The sequence below is a fragment of the Crotalus tigris genome, unplaced genomic scaffold, assembly GCF_016545835.1.
Source record: "Crotalus tigris isolate CLP2741 ecotype Arizona unplaced genomic scaffold, ASM1654583v1 scf7180000017624.2573661763:2888555, whole genome shotgun sequence".
NCBI classification, from domain to species: Eukaryota; Metazoa; Chordata; class Lepidosauria; order Squamata; family Viperidae; genus Crotalus; species Crotalus tigris.
The window spans coordinates 372,486-399,573 of record NW_024096519.1 but is presented as its reverse complement, the minus strand read 5'-3'; the positions used below and the strand labels follow the sequence as shown (position 1 = coordinate 399,573).

Here is a 27,088-nt window from a genome sequence, read left to right as displayed (position 1 = left end):
CCCCCTTTTCCTTATTTGTGCTACTCCCTTTTATTCTATTGGCTTTTGAAAGCCAATAGAATAGACTCTCTTGAATAGAGTCTAATTCTATTGGCTTTCAAAAGCCAATAGGAATTGTCCAGGCTATCTCTGCCCTGCTGAGCCCGCCAAAAGTCCCATTCTGCAAACGGGACTTACGACCGGTTGAGTAGTCTTCGACTTACGACCGGTTGCGGGTCGCGGCATTAAAAAGGTTGAGAACCACTGACTTAGGAGAATCAGTCCCTCAATAGCCTTGCCCAGCCACATATAACATAAAAATGATGGCTCCTGATAGTTAGTGGGACTCTCCAGATTCGAAAGTAACATGCCTCTAGAAACCTTTTGCTGAAGAGCAACAATGGCAAAGGTTTGCTCTTTTCATTTTCTGTTGAAGTTATAATAAGAATTGGGGCATAATTTCAGTATCTGCCATTAACTCAACAGCTTTTATTGATATCTATAAAGACTTGTGAAAAGCTGAACTTTGGAGCTATTTAAGTGTCAGGTCAAGTATCACTGAGAAGGGAAAGATAAACACTTTTTTTTAAATTATCCATTATAAACTTTGATCTTGACAACAGATAATTTTGAATTCCAAACTCTCAACTTTGCAACATAAAATCTTAGTTTCTGTATGTTCCTGTTTTGATCGATCGATAGTTTAACTGATGTGATAATCTTTGAGTTACTGAAGTTCGCTTTCATAAGGCACATCTATACATATCTTTCTAAGGTTTAAGACATACTGAATTCACTGGGATTTTTCCAACATCATATATATAGATTTACTGCTACAAATACCAGCTCTTGACTTAAATAATCTTCTTGAATAGTATGAAATTCTTTTTCTTCAATTTTTTCAAATTAGATTGCACTGCAGGCACTAGTCATTTGGCAAAATGTTTTACCATATTTTCCGGCATATAAGACGACCTCCGACTTTGGAGAAGATTTGCATGGTTTAGAAAGTCATCTTATATGCCGGAAAATATGGTACTTGATCTTATTTAATATATAGTATGCTCTATTTCCAAGATATAAAACTATTCTATAAAATTATTATGTTTAAAGAGGCTTACATTATAAAACTCAAGTTGTAAAATCAGTGCCATTTGCAACTGGCTTCAACAAAGTTGCAAATACTCTTTAGTATTTTTGTTTTGCATTTTCAGAGTCTTCTCATCAGTGATTTTTGCTGCAATGAATGCTGGCCAAGCTAATTCTCTTGCACCTGATTTTAGCAAATCAAAGGTTTCTGCCCAAAGAATATTTCACCTTTTGGATCGAAAGCCTGTAATTGACAGCTATAGTGAAGAAGGAGAAAAATTAGTAAGATCTAACAGCTTATGCTACCTTTAATATATTGAGTTGACATATTTTCATGAAAATCAGCAATAGTAATTTAGAAACTTTGGTTTCTGCAAATAAACCTAAAAATTTATTAGGCATATGTATAATTATTTGGTAAATGAATAAACCAATATTTCATTCAATATCATTTTAAAATCCTGGAACTTGTTTTTGAGAAAAGCTACTTCTATAAAAGTTTTCCTCCAGTGTCTTTGTTTTAATGATAAATTTAAAGTCATTCTTAAATTAAACTTAACTTTCATTGGATTGTTCCCTTATTTTTTAATGCATTTTAAATATTTGCTGCATTGTATATTGTAAACAATAAAAGGAGTAACAGGAGAGCTAGCCATTCACTGTGTATCTAAATGATCAAGAAAATATATATTGCCTAAAAAGAATAGCCATTTAAATAGCTTTTTCTTTATTTCAGCTAATTTAAAATAATATCAGACTGCTTATGGAAAAAGTCAAATAGCAGAAATTGTTTTAATATGCTATTTTAATTCATAAGATCTGGAGAGAAAAGGTTTGAAAAACTATCCCAGACCAAATCAAAATTTTATTTCTATCTATATGTCTACAGGAGGGAAGTAAGTTATTGTTGTTGCTAAAGCCATTTCACTACTAATTCTATTACTACTATTAGTACCACAGGAGAAATACTGGAGGGGGGGAGGGGAGGAGACAGATCACTGTGCAAAATCATAGCCTTGTTGGATTTGTTCTCATCATGTCCTTACCTTTCCCTGCTATAGGACAAATTTGAAGGCAACATTGAATTTAAAGATATCCACTTTGCATATCCAACCAGAACAGAAGTGCAGGTTTTGCAAGGGCTCAATATAAAGATTAACAAGGGCCAGACACTGGGTCTTGTGGGTAGCAGTGGCTGTGGCAAGAGCACTTCTATTCAGCTTCTAGAGCGATTCTATGACCCAATTTCAGGACAAGTGGTAAGTGGACCTTGGTTCTATTGAAAACATCTCTGCTGCACATGAAGATATATACTAGTTGTAACATCTAGGTTACTTCTTTGTCAGGATCATTGGTTATGAACCTTTATAATAACCCAGGTCAGACAGATAGCTTGATAAAAGAATGTGAAAATTTGGGACATCTTGACTACCTTGTTATTTTGAATCCTGAAGCATTTTAATGTGATTTGTGATGAAGCTGAAGCGTGGAGCAAAGTGTGTCAGAGATCTGTGTAGGAGTAACAATGATATCTGAAATAATGGAATTGGAAAAAGTACTACAAATGTTAGTATTGCAGAGAAAATGAAGAGCGGGAACTCAAATCCTGTAAGAATATAAAAGAGCAGATCAGATGCAAATGTAGACAGTGTAATTATAAAATGTTTGCCTACAGAGTGGATCTATGGCTTTCTTAGCTCTTTCTATGCCCAGCAACTGAAGGATATGGTTATTGTGTCTTTATAAAGTGGCCAAATAAAACAATGATGGATTTAAAAACTACAGGAGGATTAGTTTGTTAAATGTGCTTGGGAAGATATTTGACAAGTGCAAGAGATAATGATGAGCAAAATTTGGGGAGTACAGATTGGTTTTACTGCAAGCAGATGATGGGATTTCACTATTCAGCTAGTCATTTGTAGGCATTTACCTGAGAATCTAAATCAGGGGTGTCAAACTGGTCTGTGGGCTGGTTGCATCATATGCAGGCCACGCCCACCCCAGCTCCAGCAATGCAAAAAAAGTCATGACACATCATGTGACACGGCGAGTTTGACACCTGTGATCTAAATCAGGGCTTTTCAACTAGTGGTATGTGTACCACCAGTGGTACACGAGCACCTGGCTGGTGGTACGCGTAGGATGGGTTGAAAAAAATGTAAAAAAAAATTTTTTTAATTTTTTAAAAATGTAAAAAAAAAAAAGTGTAAAAGTGGATGAGGCAAAATGGCAGCAGCGCCACACAAGCTTGTGGCAAAGTCAGCTGGAACTGCACGTTGCCTGGGTCCTACTGAGAGCCCAGGATCAAAGTGCACAGCTCCAGTTGATTGACGGCAGCCTTGGGGGTAGCAGGCAGACTCAAGCAGTCTTCAGTGGAGATTCCGCTGGAGCTGTGCGACACACTGCCTTGGTTCCCCTCCCTGCCCCCACCCAGATGCCCTCACCTCCCCTAAGCATTTTTTTACTGACCTGCTTTCTGCAGCATTCCCTTTCTCCTGTCCTTCTCAGCCTTCATGTTTTTGTGAGACAAAAAAAAAAAGTTCCATGAGACTTTCTAACTTCTCTCAAGAAGTTAGAAAGTCTCATGGAACTTTTTTTTTCTTTTTTACTCACAACACATGGCGAAGGCAGAGAAGCAAATGAAGGTAGAAAAGCAAAACGGGAAAGAGAGTGCAGCTGAAAGCAGATGAGTAAAAAAATGCTTGGGGGAGGTGAAGTCATCTGGATGGGGATGGGGGCACCAACCTTACCTGCATGGCGATGGGAGGGTTAATGGGGACGTGGGGGACCCAGAAGGAGCTGCATAAAGCAGGCAGAGGGGAGGCTGGGCAGATTGTGGGTGCCGGCAGTGAGCAAAATGGACAGAGGCGCGAATTGGTGTGTGCTCAGAAATGCTGATCTCATGCTCTTGCTCATCTCATTTGCTTGCAGAAAGCTGTAAAGTTTACAGCACCGCCTTTTGGGAGGGGGGAATAAGAATGGGCAATCTGAGCAGGGTGGGATTGGCAGCTGCGCGTTGTTGCTCCAACCACTGTTAGAGGGCATGGGGCGGCCCTCTCTGGCAAGGCCCCACTCACTCTTCCTGCCGCTCTCATGGTTGCCCTCCAGTCACTGGGCTCGGCTCTCATCTGGAGCACAAGGCCTGTTTTTGCCTGCAGGTCAGTGCAGCAATGGGGCTGGAGCCCAAAAGGTGCCCTGTTGCACCCGGGGAGGGGTTGGAGCTGTTGCAGCTGCAGCTGTATTTCAGCTCGGTGCTGAGGAGCCTCCCAGGGTTCAGCCTGGTGCTGAGGCTCCACTGTGCTCGTAAAAGAAATGCCCAGGGCTGCACATGGCTCTGGGCTGTGGCTGCAGCAATGAATGAACCACTTCCCCGCTCGCTGCTTTTCTCTGGCTGTGACCACGAATACTGGTAGAAATGGATGTTGTGAAGAATAAATGTTCATTGAAATAAGTGAAATGACTGTGGAAAAGAGCATGCTTTTGCCAATTTGATTATCATGAAAATGAAAGTTGAGTAATTGAGGAGAAATAAAAGATTTGAATGCACTGGCACTATGATATTTAAGAAATTGACCAGTTAAATAAGAACAGGTGGCTTGAGTTCTGAATTAATGTGAATAAAATACAAAAGCATCACAAAAGAAGTATACTGCGGTTATTTGGTCATATAGAGAGAATGAAATAGAATAGAATCCCCAAAAACTATATGAAAGAAAGCATGAATGGGAGGGCAGAAAGAGAAAATAAGAAAGTTATAGTGGAGAGACTTGATGGGATGCTTAAAAAGGAAGTGTAATGTACAGAACAAAAAGAATATGTTAAATACGGCATATAAGCAGTCAATTTGATACAGTAGTTAATGACCCTGGCTAGAAACAGGAAAATCAAGAGTTTTAGTCTTGCTTTAGATACAAAGTCAGCTAAGTGACCTTGGGCAAGTCATTATCAGTCCTTGGAAGAAGGCAATGGCAATCAAATTCTAAAACAAAAAGACCACAGGGTGTAATCCAGGCAGTTGCAACGATTCAACACTGACTGGAAATCCCTCCTCTCAAAAAAAAGAAAAGAAAAGAAAAAGTAGCATATAGTGGAAACAAGGATAATTTCCAAAGATAGAAAAGTATGAAGTATAAAAAGATACCATAAATTATATTGGTGAAAACTAAATTTAGTTATATATTTTTTTCTTACTACATTTTATTTTGCTTACTATTACCTTCTTTCATTTGCTGTCCAGAAGGGAACAGTGCACAAGTATGCCTACATGTAAGGAATATATTTTTAATTTTGTAATAAAGAGTGCCATGTTTTCCTTTCTGTTTCCAGATTGCAGATGGTGTAGATACCAAATCTCTACATATACAGTGGCTGAGGTCCAGACTGGGCCTTGTGCAACAAGAACCTATTCTGTTTAACTGCAGTATTGCAGAGAATATCCAATATGGAGATAACAGCAGAGTTGTTAGCCAGGAAGAAATTGAAGAAGCAGCCAAAGCAGCCAATATTCACAATTTTATAGAAAATCTTCCAGAGGTATCTAGCATCTTTTTTCTGCATGAGATTAATTATTCCAATCGGTACAGATATCTGTGGTGGAGTAAAACTAATGACCAGCAAAACAAACAAACAAGTGAATAAATAAAAGCAAGAGTGGCTTTGTGAAATTCAACTGACAATTTTTCAGGTAATTCAGGTACTATAATCTCATTTGAAATTTATAACTTGGAGCTTAGAAAAGTTGAGGGAACTTATCCCAAAAGTAGGGTTACTAAACAATCTTCAAGAGAAGGACATATCCTCCTTTGTGTCCTTTGTTCTTTGTCTGGCAGGCATAACGAGGCTTTTTGAGTGTCTAATTTTTTTGGCTGTGTTCACAATAGTCATTGATACTTTTTTGTATCATAATGATGTAAATTATCTATTTCATTTGCTCCCTAGTTTGTTGAGTGATTTAAAGAGTCTATATTTTCATTATTTATTTCATGATGCCAGCAATCAACTTTAACCCAGCCATCTTCAAATCTATTATCATTGTAGTCTGAGGATCATATGATTCATCATGAGTTTCTAGGCTGAAATTTGAAAATGATTCTATATTATCATTAGCACATATAAAGATTTGTTGAAAATTGTTGTGACTAAAAAAACAATCTTTCTGATGCTATAAAAAGTCATTTTATATACAAGCAAGAATTTTTTAAATGCCAATCAGGAAATTGCAACACAATTAGAGTGGCACCAAACTGAAGAAGTTTCTATTCCTGTGAAAAATTGCAAAATTGTATTTTAAAGATTAGGAAACTGATTTATTGTAATCATCATGTTAATGCTATTTACATTCATTTTTCTTTCTTCCTAATTCACAAACTTACTTGAAGTTAGAGTTATGCAAACTATCTTGGCACTCTGAGTTGACTCTCTTACAATACCAACATTGTTCTATTTTTAAAAATCAGAAATACAATACTCGAGTGGGTGATAAAGGAGCACAGCTTTCAGGAGGGCAGAAGCAAAGAATAGCTATTGCTCGTGCTCTTGTACGAAAACCTGCAGTTCTACTTCTAGATGAGGCCACATCAGCTTTGGATACAGAGAGCGAAAAAGTGAGTGAACCCATAGTTGACTTCCTACTTCATGGGTACACAATTTGCCATTGTTTGAGAAATGATCTAAACTGGGGGGGGAAGTGCACCTCTATCTAATGCAGTGGTGGCGAACCTATGGCATGCGTGCCAGAGGCAGCACTCGGAGCCTTCTCTGTGGGCACACACGTTGTCACCCCAGCCCTGCCTTCCCCGCGGCCTCCTCACCAGCAGCTCCCCTGGAGGAGAGTCACCCCCAGGTGCGGCCCGTACAGAGCAGCGCAGCCAAGCACATAGCTGGGCAGCAGGGACATGACTCTACCCTTGTGACCCATGGCATGCAGATGATGCTGCAGGATGTGGACAGAAGGCATAGCTGCCATGGTGCTGCAGGGCTACCTGGGCAATCTGCTGCGGTGGGCCATGGAGGTGGTATGTGGCCCTGCGGCTGGGGGGGGACAGGGGGTGGGAAGGGGCAGAGCAGACAGGGCGGGAGACGGAGCAGGGGTGGGGGTAGTTTTTGGGCACTCGGTCTCTAAAAGGTTTGCTATCACTGATCTAGTACTTTTATAAGGATATTTCTCTTTTGTCTTTGAGTACAGATTGTCCAGAAAGCATTAGATGAAGCTCGGAAAGGCCGAACCTGCATTGTTATTGCTCATCGATTGTCAACAATCCAGAATTCTGATATAATAGCAGTAATCGAAAATGGCAGAGTAGTAGAACAAGGAACTCACAGCCAGCTGCTAGCACTGGAGGGATTTTATTATGCACTTGTCAATGCCCAAGTATCCCATTAGTTGTATTTATAAAACCAGAAACAGAAGTTTGGAGAAGTTAGACCAAGATGCAACATGAAAAATCACCAAACCCAAAGCAGATTTGGGTTTTCAAACAGCAATCTATTTTACTATATTGAAACATAAGTACTAATTATATGGTGGAAGTGGATCTCTTGTTCAAAACTTACACTTTTCATTCTTATTTCTTATTTCTTTTTTTGCACAACCCCTTTAGTGCACCAAAAATTATTCATAGAATTGCAGTCAACATGAACAATGACTGTTGAATGTCCCATTATCAATGAATTCTCAGGTGCCTGCAAATGCAAAGTTCAGATAGTTGGGCTACTTATGTGAAGAAGAAGAAAAAAACTTATTTATATATTGCTGTGTTACTGTTATGTCCTGAGCCTGTGGAAGCAGGCTCGGGGCATTGCAATGGTCCCGGGCAGGTGCAAGCTGCCCGGGACCAGACTGGCTGTCACCAGCACTCGCGCGCATGCGCGGGTGCTAGCGCGCCAAATGTTGCAGTTTGGCCCGGGAATCGCCTATAAAAGAGGCAGGGAGATTTGGGCGTTGTCGGCGTCTTGTAACCAGTATGCTGAACAGAAATAAAGAGTTCCTGAGAACTACAACTGCTTCTCGTGTCATTGCCATTTCGCGAAGGACTTAACACTGGCGACGAAGGTGGGATTGCCTTACATCGACTGAAGACAGGTGTAAGCTTACCCGAGAGTCCTGAGCAGTAGGAACGGCATCAACTCAGCAGCTGCCCGCCAATCCAGCGAGCATCGGGGGTAGGCTGGCTGATAGACCCTTCCTTTTTCTACAAAAATGGCAAAAGTTGGAGACTTTCAGAATTCGATGTCTCGCATCCGGAAAGATGGGAGTCCTACGTAGCCAGGGTGGAAAACTATCTTAAAGTCAATCAAGTAAGAGAAGATAGTTTAAAAGCCGCCACCCTGCTGTGCGTTTGCGGTCAAGATGCATTCAAAATCACTGAAAACATAGCAGCACCTGTACCTCTAGAATCTGTTAACTACACAGATCTCAAAAAACTACTAAAGGAACACTTCCAGCCCAAGTTGTCCATCATTGCTTGGCGCCACACATTCGAACAGAGGGATCAGCGACCTGGAGAATCAGTCAAAGAATACATTGCTGCGCTGAGAAAAGCCGCTAAACACTGCGAGTTCAAGGATCTAGAAGAACGGCTGAGAGACAGATTTGTATGCGGACTGAGGCATAGAGAATTACAGCAGAGACTTTTTGCTAAAGAAGACTTATCATTCCAAGATGCCTTGAGAGAGGTTACTGCAGAAGAGGCAGCGGGCGGCGCCATCAAGAACATGAGGCCGATCAGAAGCACTCCAGAAGCTGTGTCTGTGCACCAGGAAGGAGTCCAAAGGAACCCAGAGGAGGATCCTGACGATGAAGTAGACCGTCTCTACCCCACGAAAGAAGGGAAACAGAAGGAAAGCTCTTCAGCTCTCCCCAAGTGCCTCGGTTGTGGATCGCCACAAGAAGACCGACTGTAGATTCTGCTCTGCTATCTGTAGGGCATGCAGAAAACAGGGACACATTGCAGCTGTGTGTCTGGGCCATCAGAAGGTACAACCTCGGGAAGAATTGCGCCTGAAAGGTACCAGGGTCCCCAGCCAAAACAGGGTGGCTTTCTGCGCTTCGCGAAGAAGCATTTATAGGACAGGCACACACAAGCCCATCAAGAAAAAGCTGTCACTTAAAGTGAAGCTACAAGGGGTTCCATTGGCTATGGAACTGGATACGGGGTCTGCACTTTCAATCATTTCCATGCACACGTTTAGGAAGATTTGTTCTGGCAGCGGATTTCAGGCCAAGCTGAGGCCTTCCGACATTGTGTTAACAGACTTTCAAAACTCCAGAGTGTGTGTTAAGGGGGAGGCCACCCTTACGTACAGTATAAGGATTTTGAAGGTCCACTAGATGTAATAGTAGTAGGGGGTAAACAAATGAGTCTCATAGGACTCGATTGGTTTGAGGCCTTGGGAATACACATCACAGGGCTCAATAGCTTGCAAACAATTGACCTACAAGAAGTCTGCAAAGAATTTGCAGATGTTTTCAGCCCCCAGCTGGGCACGTACAAAGGACCCCCTGTGTCACTGAAGTTAGACCCCACCGTCACCCCTATTAGAATTAAAGCAAGAAGGGTCCCTTTTGCTTTGAAGGGTAAAATTGACACCGAGTTGGACAAATTGATTCAGCAAGGAGTTTTAGAACCTGTCGACTCCAGTCCTTGGGAGACCCCCATTGTCACGCCTCTTAAGGCAAATGGGGACATTCGCATCTGTGCAGATTACAAATGCAGTCTGAATAAGGCATTGCAGCAACATGCCTATCCTGTTCCTGTGGTCAGTCATATCCTGACCTCCCTCAAGGGGGGGTGCGTTTTTGCAAAGCTTGACCTAGCTCAAGCGTATCAACAGCTGCCTGTTGATGATGCTGCTGCTGTAGCTCAAACCACAGGGGGGCATTCAAGGTAAAGAGGTTACAATTTGGAGTAAATGTCGCTCTTGGAATTTTCCAAAGCGTAATGGAAAACACACTACGGGGTATACCAGGGGTTTTCCCCTATTTTGATGATGTCTTAATTGCAGGAGACTCTACACACAACTTAGCTGAGAGATTAAGGGCTGTCCTGCTGAGGTTCAGGAAAACGGGCCTCAAACTTAAGAAGGACAAATGTAAAATTGGGGTGCCTTCTACAGATTTTCTGGGATTCAAAATTGATGCTACCGGGATTCACCCTGCTGAATCCAAATTGAAAGCTATTATGCATGCTCCTAGGCCAAAGTCCAAGGCCGAACTACAGGCCTTTCTGGGCCTTCTAAACTTCTACAACTCCTTCCTTCCAAACAAGGCTAGTGTAACCGAGCCTCTTCATAGGCTCTTGGACAAACAGGCAGTGTGGCAATGGTCACAAAAACACGAAGCAAGTTTCAATGAGGTTAAGGCCTTACTCATTTCTAATAGTGTGCTTGCACATTTCAATGAATCCCTTCCTGTGTGCATCGCTTGTGATGCTTCTCCTTATGGGGTGGGAGCCGTACGAAGCCACCTCAGATCAGATGGAACTCAGGTTCCTGTTGCATATTACTCCAGAACCTTGTCTTCTGCAGAGCGAAATTATGCTCAAATTGACAGGGAGGCTTTAGCTGTTGTTGCTGGAATCAAAAAATTCCATGATTTCCTATATGGCAGGCATTTCACGATCTTCACTGACCATAAGCCTTTGTTGGGGCTGTTTACCACACATAAACAAACTCCCCAAATCATCTCCCCCAGAATGCTGAGATGGTCTATCTTTCTGTCTGCCTATGATTTTTCCTTACTTCACAAACCTGGGAAAGAAATGGGCCATGCTGACGGCCTCAGTAGATTACCCCTGCCGGTAATAGAAGCTGACCCTGCACCAACAATCAATATCCTCTCCATTCAGGCCTTGTCTGAGTCCCCTTTAGATGCCAGGGATGTGGCTGCTGAATCAGCCACAGATCTCACACTTTCACGTGTCCTTTCTTGGGTTTTATCTGGATGGCCAGAGAGCTGTCCAGGCACTGAGTTTCAGAGTTTCTGTTCCAAAAGGAACGAGTTATCCACCTTCCAGGGATGTCTGCTTTGGGAGAGCAGAGTTGTCATTCCTGCCTCAATGAGGACTAGGGTCTTAGGTTCCCTCCACGAGGGTCATCCTGGCATTGTACGTATGAAGGTGCTTGCGCGCAGCCATTTGTGATGGCCTGGGTTAGACAGAGACATAGAAGCTAAGGTGCATGCATGCCACCTTTGTCAACGCTCGCGCCCTGAAATGCCCCAAGCTCCTGTACATAGATGGGAGGAAACACAGTCTCCATGGTCTAGGGTGCACATTGACTACGCTGGACCCTTTCAGGGTCAATTCTTCTTGGTCCTAGTTGATAGCCATTCAAAATGGCTTGAGGTTGTACCTGTCTCTTCCACCACCACTGCAAAGACTATTCAAATACTGAGGGGGATTTTTGCTGCACACGGGCTTCTAGATGTCCTCGTTTCTGACAATGGCCCTCAATTCACTTCTTCCAAATTCCAAGCTTTCTTACAGGCCAACATGATTCGTCATGCCACCTCTGCACATTTCCACCCGTCCACCAACGGTATGGCTGAATGCATGGTTCACATCACCAAGGACACCTTGAAGAAAATTACCTATGGAGACTGGCATCACAGGTTGGCTGACTTCCTCCTTTCTTATCGCACTACACCTTCCACTTCTACCGGGAGGAGCCCAGCTGAACTTCGTTGGGGGCGCAAACTGACTACCAAGCTTGACCGGTTGCACCCGGACAGACTACCTTCCACAATCACACACCCCAGGGCACCTAGACAACTGCTTGTGGATGCCCCGGTTTGGACTCGTAACTACGGGCCTGGTCATTCATGGGTCCCTGCCACTGTATCCAGGGTCACAGGTCCTTTGTCCTACGAGGTGTCCCTGGACAACGGTCATGTCCTGTGACGACACATCGACCAGCTCCGCACTAGATGGAACCTTCCCACTGAGACTCCTGAGTCTTTTCCAGGGGGGAGGGGGACCCCTTTGGGCAAAGGGAAGAGTGCAGGCTGCTGCCTATCAGTAATGAGGGAGCTACAGATAGCTCATTCCGAGATTCCGCGAGTGCTCCAAACAGGAATCCATGGAGCCCAACTAGAACTCAGGCACCAGTGCCCACTCCAGCCAGGGAGTCATCCTGGGGGCATAATCACTACTCACCCACATCACTCAGTACTCCAGTCAGGGAAGATATCCGGGAGCGTCCAAACAACCCACACCCTGCAAGAGAGCTGGCACACATTCCGTCTAGTTGGCCTGACAATACCCCTGTCCTTAGAAGGGGGCAAGCACACAGGGAGGTGGTCGAGGAACCAAATCCCGACTACAACACCTCTGACATCACTCAGGGGACAACTGAGTTTTGGGACAGCACTGAAAGCTGTACCCCAATAAGCCTGGGTACAGAACGGGAACAAGGGGAAAGACAACCTCTTGACAGGTCTAGGACAGACCTGGGAGGTTCTACAGAATTGTCCAACAGTGACAGTCACTTAAGAGGGCCAGAGAGCCTGCAGCCAGGCAGGACAACCAGGTCAAACAGAGAAAGAAGCCCTGGCCTGACGAGCCCGGTGGGCAAGCAAGCAGGCCAGGCATTGGAGCACAGTCCTTGGGAATCACCAGGGTGTAGCAAGGGGGACAAGCATACATCACCCCTCAGTCAAGGGGTACGTGGCAGGTACCCAGAAGTCAGGAGGTCACAGAGAGCCAGATCTCCTAAGTATTTAGAAGATTTTGTAACTCTACTGGCAAAACAGAGTTAACAGAGAGTATTCCTGTACACATAGGAAAATAGAACACTGGGAACAATAGAAGCAGAGGGGATAACTGGTACAAAGTAGTATGGGCACCATGCTCGTATTGGGTTGTATATTATTATTGTATGATCATAGTCTTAGCTGGGGGGGGAAGGGGTGTTATGTCCTGAGCCTGTGGAAGCAGGCTCGGGGCATTGCAACGGTCCTGGGCAGGTGCAAGCTGCCCGGGACCAGACTGGCTGTCGCCAGCAGTCGCGCGCATGCGCGGGTGCTAGCGTGCCAAATGTTGCAGTTTGGCCCGGGAATCGCCTATAAAAGAGGCAGGGAGATTTCGGCGTTGTCGGCGTCTTGTAACCAGTATGCTGAACAGAAATAAAGAGTTCCTGAGAACTACAACTGCTTCTCGTGTCATTGCCATTTCGCGAAGGACTTAACAGTTACCATTTGTTTTTTATTATGATATTGATGATAATTTATGTAAGAGTAATAAAAATGTTACAAAGCTCCATAATGTTCAACTGCATAATGAAACTCAATGAGGTGATACAGTAGATCTGAAAGTAATCAGTCCAGTCCTACTGAAAATATCTTCTATAAGATATAAGATAATATAAATTTCCAAAAACAATTAATTTAGAAAATCAAATTCCAAAATTCCAGGAAGCAGAAAGCAAGAGATATATAGCAGATGTTCCAATGGAACACATATCTCATCAGACTTTAAACTTCAAGAAATAATATACAGAAAACACCCTTAAAAGGTCTAAGTAGTGGGAAATCTCTTTTTTTTTTCTTTATTGAAAAGGAATAAACCAGGAAATTAAAAAAAATCATTTTCTACTGGCTTTATGATAAGCATATTGTTATCATTTTATTTGTAATTGCTACACAATAGACATACAAATTAGTATCAGAATGATATATTGCTGATATAATTTTGAAATGATTGCAGGAATGTTTTTTTTTCATTTATAGTTCTTTTAGAATCTGTTAACATAGTAGCTTTATGTGTTTGCTTTGTGTTTAGAACTAAGTAGGATTTTCTCTCCCGTATTAATTTTGCAATGGCTATTAGAAGTCAGGAGAATATCCATTGCAATTTTATTAAATTACAGTTTCTGATTGTTCTCTTTAACTAATTTATTTTATTTAGCATATGACGATGTTACAATAGTTAGGAGACTACAATGCTAACACAGAATAGTAGATTTTTGGCTGCCTGAGACTGCTAACCCATTTTGTTCATGCTTGTGCACTATTTGTAGTGCATCACAGAGGGCGAGGTAGCTTCACACCCGAAAGACGCACAGCATCTGGCAGTGTCATCTGGACCCTTCTTCCTGCACCGAAGTCACCTCTCAAACAGGCGTCACATCCAGGAAGATCCATCTCCAGCAGGGTTCTAACCATCCACATGAAACACCAGCTTGTTTTTCCACCAAAGTGGTACTTATTTATCTACTTGCAAATAACACACTTTCAAACTGCTAGGTTGGCCAAAGCTGAGGAGAGTGAAATGAGCTCACCTCACCATGTAGTGCTGGAACTCAGACCACTGGAGCAGAGACCATCTCCATCACCATTAAGCCACTGAGCCATAATACATCCTGTTTATAATTTGACTAATTAGTGCACTCCATAAAATTTTTGAAAATTAGTATTCTATTAAATATACACATTGTAGGTTTGTAGTATCACAACAGATAGAAAATAACATGTGTAGCTCAGGGTTGAACTGTGGGGCCCTTGATGCTCTTTGAGCTGGGTTGTTTTCTTACAAATGTTTATTACCAAACAATGTAACATCATCAGTGCAAGTGGGATTTGCTCTCATTTTATATAGCAATACAATAGCACTTCAATTTATATACCACTTCATAGTGCTTTACAGCCCTCTCTAAGCAGTTTACAGAGTTAGCATATTGTCCCCAACAATCTGGGTTCTCATTTTATCTACCTCAGCAGGATAGAAGGCTAAGTCAACCTTGAGCTGGTCAGAATCAAACTCAGGACAGTAAACAGTGAGTTACCCTACAGTACTGCATTCTAACCACTGTGTCACCATGGCTCTAATATACTAATGACTTGCCCTGTCAATGTTAGTGGGAGTGGTCTTGATGGTTCCTTGATTGTACTGTCAGTGTTGCTACCATTTAGTTGTAATATGGGTAGTCCTCAACTTACAACAGTTCATTTAGAGATTGTTCAAGGTTACAACTTCACTGAAAAAAGTGACTTACGACTATTTTTCACATTTACAACCATTGCAGCATTCTTATAGTGATGTGATTAAAGTTTAGATGCTTGATTACTGATTCATACTTATGATGGTTGCAGTGCCCCGAGATCATGTGATCATCTTTTGTGACTTTTTGTCAAGCAAAGTCAATGGGGAAGCCAGATTGACTTAACAAACATGTTTTTAACTTAATAACTGCAGTGATTCATTTAACAACTGTGACAAAAAGGTCATAAAATGGGGGAAACAACATTAACAAATGTTTCACTCAGCAACAGAAAGTTTGGGCTAAACTGAGGTTGTAAGTTGAGGACTGCTTGTAGCCTGTTGGTGGTTTCTGTACATCTTCACCCACAATTTCCATGCAACTTCATCAAAAAGTGCCTGACCACTCAACCCAGTATAGTTCAACCAAAACAAGCAGTTGAAAAGATAACACTGCCATACATTGAAACATCTCAGAAATCATCAACAGACTGTTACAACCAACTGGCATCACTATTAGTACACAAATCAACTAAGTTCTCCAAAACATCCTAAGTAAAACCCAGAAATCCCAGAAATAAAAACAGGAGCCATCTACAACATATAATTTAATGGCTACAACAGCCAGACAGGCAGAAGACTATCAAAGCACATCCATAAACACCAACAAGCAAGCAGAAGACATGATGAAAACTCCTTAATTTCACATGAACAGCCTTAACCATAGTTAATTACCAATCTACATACAACTTTGGGGGAGACTGGAAGATTCAAAAGATCCCCTAATTTTAAAGGGACATAACAATAAAAAAGAGTTCATTTTTCAGCTGGCATGCAAATTAATTTAGTACTTGGTATATCTGCATTTCATCCCATTTCAACCTATCCATTGTGAATTTTCTCTCCTTCATGCAATACCTATCACAATCACTACAGCTGAAACGTAAGTTTTATCCATTGCCACCGGCCTTTTCACTCTCCCACAAAGAAATCATCTTATTTAGAAAAATGATTCAGTGCTGATTGTGATAGGGAGACTGGAAAGTAAATGGGCACAGTGGAGCAAGCAATAGAAGGTGGTGGTACATCTTATAAAGGTCAATCAGCCCAAGTGGCAAAAAACTGAGGAAGAAGCATTTCAAATCATTCAAAAAGATTCTGTCTTGACAAACCCAATATAAAAGAGAATTTCCAGTACTCTGTATCTTCCCCCAAGACTAGCATTTAGTCAAGTCTCTGTAATTCTTGTTTCTTGATTTTATGGTGATCTTTGTGGGGCTTGATAATTACTATATATGCAAAGATGTTTCAACACAGGAAAAGTAATCATTGAGTATATGTAACAACTGTTAATCAAACAAAAATGTTTTGTTCATGGTATATATTGACATTCTTGAACAAAAGGTGTTGGTGAAAGATTATGTAGTATATCTCCAATGTGAGCACTGGAAATGGGAAAGTAGGCTTAAACAGAAATATATAGAATGATATAATGGGGGGAGGAGGGGAAGGGGAGGGGAGGGGGAGGAGGAGGAGGAGGAGAATACAAATGTATGTAAGGGACAGAGTTTCCATCACAACATTGCAATGTCTATTTTGTCACTTGCTGACTCCTGTATGTGAAAGAAGAATGAAAGAATGAAAATTATTACATAAAGCCTAATGGTTTGCTAGGTGATTTAATTGACTAAAATCTTTTAGATGCCATAGCTATTACTAAAATAAGTATAATTAAGGACAAACAGGAATCCCAAACTTCTCTGTATTTTCCCTGCAACTACGGGCACAATGAACATTTTAAAATAATATGGGAGTAGAAGTAGTGTATACCTTTATTTAATGAAAATTATCAGCACTTTTGATCAGTGACGTCATCAAAGTAAACAAACCCACGTGCTGATTACGTCAACAGGGCACAGCCCTAAAAGGAAGTGACGTGCTCAGCCCCCACCCTCCGGATGTGACGTTTTGGCCTAATCCCATCAAGATTGGCAGTCAATCCTCTGGGTACATGATTAGGTTAACCCTAGACTAATTCTATGGACATTCAAAACCAAAAAGAGCTAAGTAAAGTGAATAATTAGCAGAGGCCTGTGTTTTTGGGGAACAAGCCCTACTTTGGGGAGCTGTTAACCCTAGACTATTTCTATGGACATTCAAAACCCAAAAGAGCTAAGTGAATAATTAGCAGAGGCCTGTGTTTTTGGGAAACAAGCCCTACTTTGGGGAGCTGTGAAATAAAAAATAAAAAAGGCTTTTTATTTCTAATCATTCTAGCCTAACGATGCTTTTAATTTTTGTGGAGTTTTAAAAATCAGTGCCTCAAAAGCTGGGGAAAAAGAAGCCCCTGAAAGGCAGCCAGAGCCTGCATTTAACCCCTTTTTTCTAAAAGATATTTTTTTCTAAAAGGTATTTATGTCTAGGTGGTTTTAAAAGCATTTCCTCGAATGCAGGGGGAAAAACAAACAAACACAGCCCCTTTTAAAACCCACAGCTGGTTTTTACCTTTGTAAAAAATCTAAACACACATATTTTGCCATTTGTATCCTGAATAAAATTTATTCTGCCCGCCTTCCCACTATAGCAAAAGACAAGGAATATTAACAGGAATTAAAATGCTCACAAGAGGCAAGCAGCCAACCAGGCTCACAAGAGGCAAGCAGCAAGCAGCCATGTGTGTTTCTGTCTGTCTGCTAGTAAAAAAAGGGGGGGCCTTGTTTGGGATGTGCCCGGGCATGTCATGCTCCCCGTGATCTGGGCATGCGCAATGCTCAAGGGCGTGTCATTGCAAGGGGCAGGGGAGTTTGCTCCCCGTGATCTGGGCATGCGCAATGCTCAAGGGCGTGTCATTGCAAGGGGCAGGGGAGTTTGCGCGGGCAGGGACATGCCCGGGCATGTCATGCCCCCCGTGATCTGGGCATGCGCAATGCTCAAGGGCGTGTCATTGCAAGGGGCAGGGGAGTTTGCTCCCCGTGATCTGGGCATGCGCAATGCTCAAGGGCGTGTCATTGCAAGGGGCAGGGGGAGTTTGCGCGGGCAGGGACATGCCCGGGCATGTCATGCTCCCTGTGATCTGGGCATGCGCAATGCTCAAGGGCGTGTCATTGCAAGGGGCAGGGGAGTTTGTGTGGGCAGGCCTGAACAGCTAGCGATTTAACCCCAGCAGTCTTTTGAAGATGGCAGCCTCTGATGGAGATTTGTTTGATGTAAATTTGACCCCCAAACCACCCAAGCGTGGGCGCAGAATAAGAAAAGGACCTGAGTTATACAGTTTCATTGAAGAGAACAAACTTATAAAACCTTGTTATTGCAGATTCTGCAAAACATCAAATGGTAAGTAAATATATATATATATAAATTAAGAAAACAGTATTTTGATTGGTTGAAACAGCTAGCCTAAATCTACCTTATTTCCTGCTTTAGAAACGGCGGAGTCTCAAAATGTCAGCATGCCTCAGATTCTGAAAGCGTGTATTATTAAAATATTACACCACTGTTTAATGGGGTGTCTACAATCAGATGAAGACCACATGGATGGTACCAGTGAAACAGAACATATTAAAAGCTTATGCTTTAGACTTTCTATGCCTCATGTTCTCTGGATCATCATCAGTATTTCTGACAAAATGAATAACTTATATTTCACCCAGGGTTCCCTTGATGAGGTCAAGACATTCATACAGCGCATCGAAAAGAGCCGTAAACCACTGTCATTAATGTCAAAGATTGAATCTGAATTGCCATTGTCTCTGAAGAGGCTCATATGCCAAAATGTAACAGAAATTAATTACAAGAATCTCTTAATGCTATGAAATTTATAATAAAATGGGTTTTACAAATCACATGAAATATGTATTATGTTTTTCTTTTGCTGACCCCTGTTTAACTTTGGCAGATGTTAAACACAATTTAATCAAAACTCAAGGGGTATTATTCAATTGGGTTTTCCTGATGAGGCGGGGCTGGCCAGATTTGCAAAAGTTGTGAAAAGCACACCTCCTCTGATGTGATTAAGTTGTGACATCACCAGCGTATACAAAAGCAGGGTCCATACTGGTCTAGTCACATTTGCTGGTTTCTGGCATATCTGTACCTCCGGAGCCATTTGATCTGCTAAGAAGACCCTTTTCAGAATGGAAGCCACTATTGTAAGTAGTTTTATGGCTAATTTTTGAAACACTTAAATGCAAAATGGAGTTTTAGAATATTCTTGTCTGCTTGCTTTTTGACTGATTGATTGTTTTATTTCACTAGAATGAATTGACAGACTCAGAATGTTTGAGGGCTTATGAAGGTATTTGTCTTTCATACTTTTCACACATTTAGATTCTGGTAAACATTTCTGCAACAAATCTGACCATAGGATTTCTCTTTTCCTTCAGAATGGGAGGATGATCAGCTATTTACTGGAGTAGTTATTGCTATTGAGAACCAATTGACAGACTCAGAATGTTTGAGGGCGTATGAAGGTATTTGTCTTTCATATTTTCATAACATTTTAGATTCTGGTAAACATTTCTGCAACAATTCTGAACATTGGGGGGCTTTTTTTCCTTCAGAATGGGAGGATGACCAGCCCTATGTAGACCTTACATTACCCCAGGAGCCCCAAGAGGCCCGGCCATGCACAAGCTACACAACACGAATGCTGTTAGGAGGTATAATATTTAGCATTTTATCCAACTACAAAATCATTAGTATTATTTTTTAGAAACTAAAGGTAGGGGAACGGTATTACATTATTAGGAATGTTGGTGATAGCCTTTTGTTTGTTTGTTTAACCAGAGCCGGCCTGCAAAAAAGCAAAAATGCATGGAGGTGGACTTCCCGCATCCCCAGCAGACAGTCATAAATGTGATTTCATGCCAGCATCTCAACCAGAAGGGGAGATATGTCATTCTACACCACAGCTACAAGCCCCTAACTCTGCAAACTCTCAGAATATGAACAATGTTTATTTGGATATGGTACAGGAATGGGAGAAGCCTATCAGGAATTTCAGGACTGTGGAATATTATCAACGCTATAGATTTATTAATCTTGACCGAATCCAGTCTTTCGTAGATGCTATAGAGGCTGTTCATAATGTGATACAGCCTCTTTTGAATAATGTTGCTAGGGACATAGGTCCAAACGATTTTGTTCAACTACGGCTGGATGCAGAGGGGTTAAATCATCCTCTCTTTTCTCTTAGGAGGAATATCAATGATTTAAATGCTGAGGATTTTCTGACCGGTATTGAAAATCTGCTGCAAAGTAAGGCCGAGATATTGTGGGGGGGTGATTTGCAATTAGTGGTTACCGTCGTGAAGAACAAGGAGGGGGGAGGTCTTAGGAAGTTAAGCACTGTGCTGCTCACCAGAGTGCTGGAGAAAAAAAGGCAGCACCTAGTAGATTTCAATGTGGGAGGTGAATTTCTATGTTTTGCTAGCTGTTTGCTCTGGCTGATTGGCGGGGATGTTAGAAATCAAGAAATTATTACCAGGGCCAGGGAACTTCACAATAGACTGGGTGTTTCCACAGAAAACAGAATTGACTTTTCTCAGATACACCTCTTTGAAGAAGCTTTAAGGGTCACTATAAAGATCTTGTTTTATATGCAGGACGGTTGGCGGTTTTTTGTCACAGGTAGCCCCCAGCAAGAAAAAATAGTGTTTATATTGTTACACGACAAGCATTATTATGGCATCAAAAATATCAAGGGCTTCCTGGGTGAACGCTATTTCTGTAAATTCTGCCACACAGCCTACCACCACAAATTTAGTCATGGCTGTCAATATATCTGCAGAGCCTGCCTCCCCCAAGAATGCCAGCAGGTGGTGGGGGAGAAGGCGCGCTGCTGTAGGTGCAAAGAGTTTTGCTGGTCTAAGGTGTGTCTTGAAAGACACACACAGCTTGCTATGGAGGGAAAAGTAGACTGTAAGAATAAAGAATATTGTGAAACGTGTGGGGTTTACGTCTTTAGCCCCCACAAAAAGTGCAAGGAAACCAAGTGTGGACAATGCTCTGAGAAGGTTGAAAGTTTGGAAGGGCATTTATGCTTTCTAAATTCGTTGGACCGGCCGCAAATTGGCAAAAGATATATTATTTATGATTTTGAATGCTGTCAAGAGACAGGCATCCATATACCTAATTATGCCTGCGCCAGGGATATGTTGAAGGATGAGGATGATAAAGATGTTGTGAGGTGGGATTGTTATGGTGTTAGATGCCTGGAGCAGTTTGTAAAGAATTTTATAAATCATAAGTTTAAAGGATGTACTTTTATCGCTCACAACTCCAAAGGTTATGACGGGTACCTATTATACAGACTGTATAATCCCAGCCGGGCATAAGCAGTAGTAAAGCTGGCGATAAATACATTAGTGCATGTCGATTTGGTGGGGTGGTTCTTGGCTGTTTTCCATGTCACAACAGCTGTCTCTGTATCCACAAACTCACATGAGGAAACATCATAATAGGGCACAAAAAGGTATTTGAATAAATCCTCAGGGTTTGTCACCACGGATGTGGTCGGGTGATTGGTGCTCTGACCAAACTTGCCCCACAGCGAATTTAAAAACAGCTTGGCAATCTGTCTTTTAGCAGGATTTACTTCAATGTGGTCACGTCGTAAGCGGACACCTTCCATCTTTTCATAATCCTGAATATATTGCTCTTCATCCTGTTCTGTTTTGCACCAGTCAGGGTAACCACTGGCCTCCTGTTTCTGTCTGAGATGCGTGTTCATATAACCTGAAAATAGCTCATTTGATGTTCTTTCAAAATGCCAGATCTCATAGATTTCAACAATTCTGTAACCTTTTTCTAAAGCTACATTCAATTCAATGGTACACCATGTCCCAGTCAGAGTTCTTTCCTCATCACTGTGTTTACAGGAGGTGGTTTGCAGTTTTTCTGTGTAGGTTGCACACAAACTAAACATTAATTTGCCCCCTGATTTGTGGGGTAGGATTGGGAAATAGAGATTCCTTGGTGGGTACACTTTGACTTTGGCCAACCCAAAATATTGCTTTATGTCCCCAAAGTTTTGGTAGATGATTTGCGGATGGCCAATTGGGTACTCCTTGGTCTTATTCACAAACGGGTACAAACTGGTGAAATCATAGTATAAGATTTGTTCACCGGGTTTTGGTTTGTAGTACAGGCATGTAGCATTTGTTCTACCACCAAAAAAAGCATCTCGAGGATTCAAAGGAGTTGGGAGCTTATTCTCAACTAGAAACTGCTTCAAAGAGGTGTCATCCTCCACCATGGCCCTCCATTCATGTTCCCAGATGCAGCGCACAGCATACCCCTGGCCCCTGAGGTACTCTTCTTTAATCTTAGTACGATTGTGCAGGCCTCCATATGTTGAATCAAGTAATTTGTTGAAGTCTTTTTCAGAGTAGCAGACAGGGCACCCATGAAAAAAACACCCGCGAAATTCAAAAGCTGTGGGAGTTCCATTTATGACAGCAAAACCATCCAAAAAATATTTGCCTACTTGCTTTTCACCCCCCTTCAGAGCATGCTGGATATTGAGATTCTCAGTGTGCTCTATATGCAACAACCATTGAATCGCTGGAGCTGAATACCTTTTCTGTGTCTTGTGATAATTGTCCAAAGGAGCTAATGCAATGGTATAGCTCTTCAAATACATGAACCGGTACTGGGCCATACAGACAGATGCCAGTGTGATATGTTGGAAGGGGTCAATGCCTCGAATCGCTATCTCCTCAACAATATCCCCCCCGACCCCCCTGAAACACTCTCGCTCAGTCATTTCCATCACCTGTTCCCTAAATCGAATACAGGCCTCTCTTAATATATCTACATCTTGTCTGCAATAGTAAGCCAGAGCCTTCTTTAGTTTAAACACAGTACCTGTATTAGCAGAGTGCCATTTCATGAATTCTTCTCTCTCCCCGGGCATCATGGTTTCAGGGCTGTAATACTTGATTTCAGGGAGTGGCCCCACATAGTCTTGATTGGCCATTGTATTGAACAAGTGGGGGAAATATCCTTTGCTGCCTTGAAACCCCATAGCTTTGGGTAATTTGCTTAATTTAAGGGGCAAAAATGAGAGGCTATCAATAAACCGGATCTTATAATCTGGCAGGGTGATACACAAAAGTTTCCCCCCTTGATTTATAAGCTGAACCCTAACCTTTTCACGGATCAATTGCTTCAGTACTAGGTACCCGTCATAACCTTTGGAGTTGTGAGCGATAAAAGTACATCCTTTAAACTTATGATTTATAAAATTCTTTACAAACTGCTCCAGGCATCTAACACCATAACAATCCCACCTCACAACATCTTTATCATCCTCATCCTTCAACATATCCCTGGCGCAGGCATAATTAGGTATATGGATGCCTGTCTCTTGACAGCATTCAAAATCATAAATAATATATCTTTTGCCAATTTGCGGCTGGTCCAACGAATTTAGAAAGCATAAATGCCCTTCCAAACTTTCAACCTTCTCAGAGCACTGTCCACACTTGGTTTCCTTGCACTTTTTGTGGGGGCTAAAGACGTAAACCCCACACGTTTCACAATATTCTTTATTCTTACAGTCTACTTTTCCCTCCATAGCAAGCTGTGTGTGTCTTTCAAGACACACCTTAGACCAGCAAAACTCTTTGCACCTACAGCAGCGCGCCTTCTCCCCCACCACCTGCTGGCATTCTTGGGTGAGGCAGGCTCTGCAGATATATTGACAGCCATGACTAAATTTGTGGTGGTAGGCTGTGTGGCAGAATTTACAGAAATAGCGTTCACCCAGGAAGCCCTTGATATTTTTGATGCCATAATAATGCTTGTCGTGTAACAATATAAACACTATTTTTTCTTGCTGGGGGCTACCTGTGACAAAAAACCGCCAACCGTCCTGCATATAAAACAAGATCTTTATAGTGACCCTTAAAGCTTCTTCAAAGAGGTGTATCTGAGAAAAGTCAATTCTGTTTTCTGTGGAAACACCCAGTCTATTGTGAAGTTCCCTGGCCCTGGTAATAATTTCTTGATTTCTAACATCCCCGCCAATCAGCCAGAGCAAACAGCTAGCAAAACATAGAAATTCACCTCCCACATTGAAATCTACTAGGTGCTGCCTTTTTTTCTCCAGCACTCTGGTGAGCAGCACAGTGCTTAACTTCCTAAGACCTCCCCCCTCCTTGTTCTTCACGACGGTAACCACTAATTGCAAATCACCCCCCCACAATATCTCGGCCTTACTTTGCAGCAGATTTTCAATACCGGTCAGAAAATCCTCAGCATTTAAATCATTGATATTCCTCCTAAGAGAAAAGAGAGGATGATTTAACCCCTCTGCATCCAGCCGTAGTTGAACAAAATCGTTTGGACCTATGTCCCTAGCAACATTATTCAAAAGAGGCTGTATCACATTATGAACAGCCTCTATAGCATCTACAAAAGACTGGATTCGGTCAAGATTAATAAATCTATAGCGTTGATAATATTCCACAGCCCTGAAATTCCTGATAGGCTTCTCCCATTCCTGTACCATATCCAAATAAACATTGTTCATATTCTGAGAGTTTGCAGAGTTAGGGGCTTGTAGCTGTGGTGTAGAATGACATATCTCCCCTTCTGGTTGAGATGCTGGCATGAAATCACATTTATGACTGTCTGCTGGGGATGCGGGAAGTCCACCTCCATGCATTTTTGCTTTTTTGCAGGCCGGCTCTGGTTAAACAAACAAACAAAAGGCTATCACCAACATTCCTAATAATGTAATACCGTTCCCCTACCTTTAGTTTCTAAAAAATAATACTAATGATTTTGTAGTTGGATAAAATGCTAAATATTATACCTCCTAACAGCATTCGTGTTGTGTAGCTTGTGCATGGCCGGGCCTCTTGGGGCTCCTGGGGTAATGTAAGGTCTACATAGGGCTGGTCATCCTCCCATTCTGAAGGAAAAAAAGCCCCCCAATGTTCAGAATTGTTGCAGAAATGTTTACCAGAATCTAAAATGTTATGAAAATATGAAAGACAAATACCTTCATACGCCCTCAAACATTCTGAGTCTGTCAATTGGTTCTCAATAGCACTAACTACTCCAGTAAATAGCTGATCATCCTCCCATTCTGAAGGAAAAGAGAAATCCTATGGTCAGATTTGTTGCAGAAATGTTTACCAGAATCTAAATGTGTGAAAGTATGAAAGACAAATACCTTCATAAGCCCTCAAGCATTCTGAGTCTGTCAATTCATTCTAGTGAAATAAAACAATCAATCAGTCAAACAAGCAAGCAGACAAGAATATTCTAAAACTCCATTTTGCATCTAAGTGTTTCAAAAATTAGCCATAAAACTACTTACAATAGTGGCTTCCATTCTGAAAAGGGTCTTCTTAGCAGATCAAATGGCTCCAGAGGTACAGATATGCCAGAAACCAGCAAATGTGACTAGACCAGTATGGACCCTGCTTTTGTATACGCTGGTGATGTCACAACTTAATCACATCAGAGGAGGTGTGCTTTTCACAACTTTTGCAAATCTGGCCAGCCCCGCCTCATCAGGAAAACCCAATTGAATAATACCCCTTGAGTTTTGATTAAATTGTGTTTAACATCTGCCAAAGTTAAACAGGGGTCAGCAAAAGAAAAACATAATACATATTTCATGTGATTTGTAAAACCCATTTTATTATAAATTTCATAGCATTAAGAGATTCTTGTAATTAATTTCTGTTACATTTTGGCATATGAGCCTCTTCAGAGACAATGGCAATTCAGATTCAATCTTTGACATTAATGACAGTGGTTTACGGCTCTTTTCGATGCGCTGTATGAATGTCTTGACCTCATCAAGGGAACCCTGGGTGAAATATAAGTTATTCATTTTGTCAGAAATACTGATGATGATCCAGAGAACATGAGGCATAGAAAGTCTAAAGCATAAGCTTTTAATATGTTCTGTTTCACTGGTACCATCCACGTGGTCTTCATCTGATTGTAGACACCCATTAAGCAGTGGTGTAATATTTTAATAATACACGCTTTCAGAATCTGAGGCATGCTGACATTTTGAGACTCCGCCGTTTCTAAAGCAGGAAATAAGGTAGATTTAGGCTAGCTGTTTCAACCAATCAAAATACTGTTTTCTTAATTTTATATATATATATTTACTTACCATTTGATGTTTTGCAGAATCTGCAATAACAAGGTTTTATAAGTTTGTTCTCTTCAATGAAACTGTATAACTCAGGTCCTTTTCTTATTCTGCGCCCACGCTTGGGTGGTTTGGGGGTCAAATTTACATCAAACAAATCTCCATCAGAGGCTGCCATCTTCAAAAGACTCCTGGGATTAAATCGCTAGCTGTTCAGGCCTGCCCACACAAACTCCCCTGCCCCTTGCAATGACACGCCCTTGAGCATTGCGCATGCCCAGATCACGGGGAGCATGACATGCCCGGGCATGTCCCTGCCCACGCAAACTCCCCCTGCCCCTTGCAATGACACGCCCTTGAGCATTGCGCATGCCCAGATCACGGGGGGCATGACATGCCCGGGCATGTCCCTGCCCGCGCAAACTCCCCTGCCCCTTGCAATGACACGCCCTTGAGCATTGCGCATGCCCAGATCACGGGGAGCAAACTCCCCTGCCCCTTGCAATGACACGCCCTTGAGCATTGCGCATGCCCAGATCACGGGGGGCATGACATGCCCGGGCATGTCCCTGCCCGCGCAAACTCCCCTGCCCCTTGCAATGACACGCCCTTGAGCATTGCGCATGCCCAGATCACGGGGAGCATGACATGCCCGGGCACGTCCCAAACAAGGCCTACCCCCCTTTTTTTACTAGCAGACAGACAGAAACACACATGGCTGCTTGCTGCTTGCCTCTTGTGAGCCTGGTTGGCTGCTTGCCTCTTGTGAGCATTTTAATTCCTGTTAATATTCCTTGTCTTTTGCTATAGTGGGAAGGCGGGCAGAATAAATTTTATTCGGGTACAAATGGCAAAATATGTGTGTTTAGATTTTTTACAAAGGTAAAAACCAGCTGTGGGTTTTAAAAGGGGCTGTGTTTGTTTG

General features: G+C 42.1%; 1 protein-coding gene across 3 annotated transcripts in view; it reads left to right on the top strand.

Moving 5' to 3' along the window:
• Nucleotides 1–7,890, top strand: part of ABCB5 (ATP binding cassette subfamily B member 5) — a 54,230-nt gene extending 46,340 nt beyond the window's left edge. For 2 of the 3 annotated variants that reach the window (XM_039332373.1, XM_039332391.1), the window contains 5 exons: nt 1,194–1,350; nt 2,130–2,327; nt 5,395–5,601; nt 6,525–6,671; nt 7,253–7,890. In XM_039332373.1, coding sequence (XP_039188307.1) covers nt 1,194–1,350; nt 2,130–2,327; nt 5,395–5,601; nt 6,525–6,671; nt 7,253–7,450 — 907 coding nt within the window. In that variant the 3' untranslated portion in view covers nt 7,451–7,890. Of the gene's footprint in view, nt 1–1,193; nt 1,351–2,129; nt 2,328–5,394; nt 5,753–6,524; nt 6,672–7,252 lie in introns of those variants that run through there. The other variant, XM_039332382.1, reaches the window with a different exon arrangement.
• Nucleotides 7,891–27,088: the final 19,198 nt, after the last annotated feature.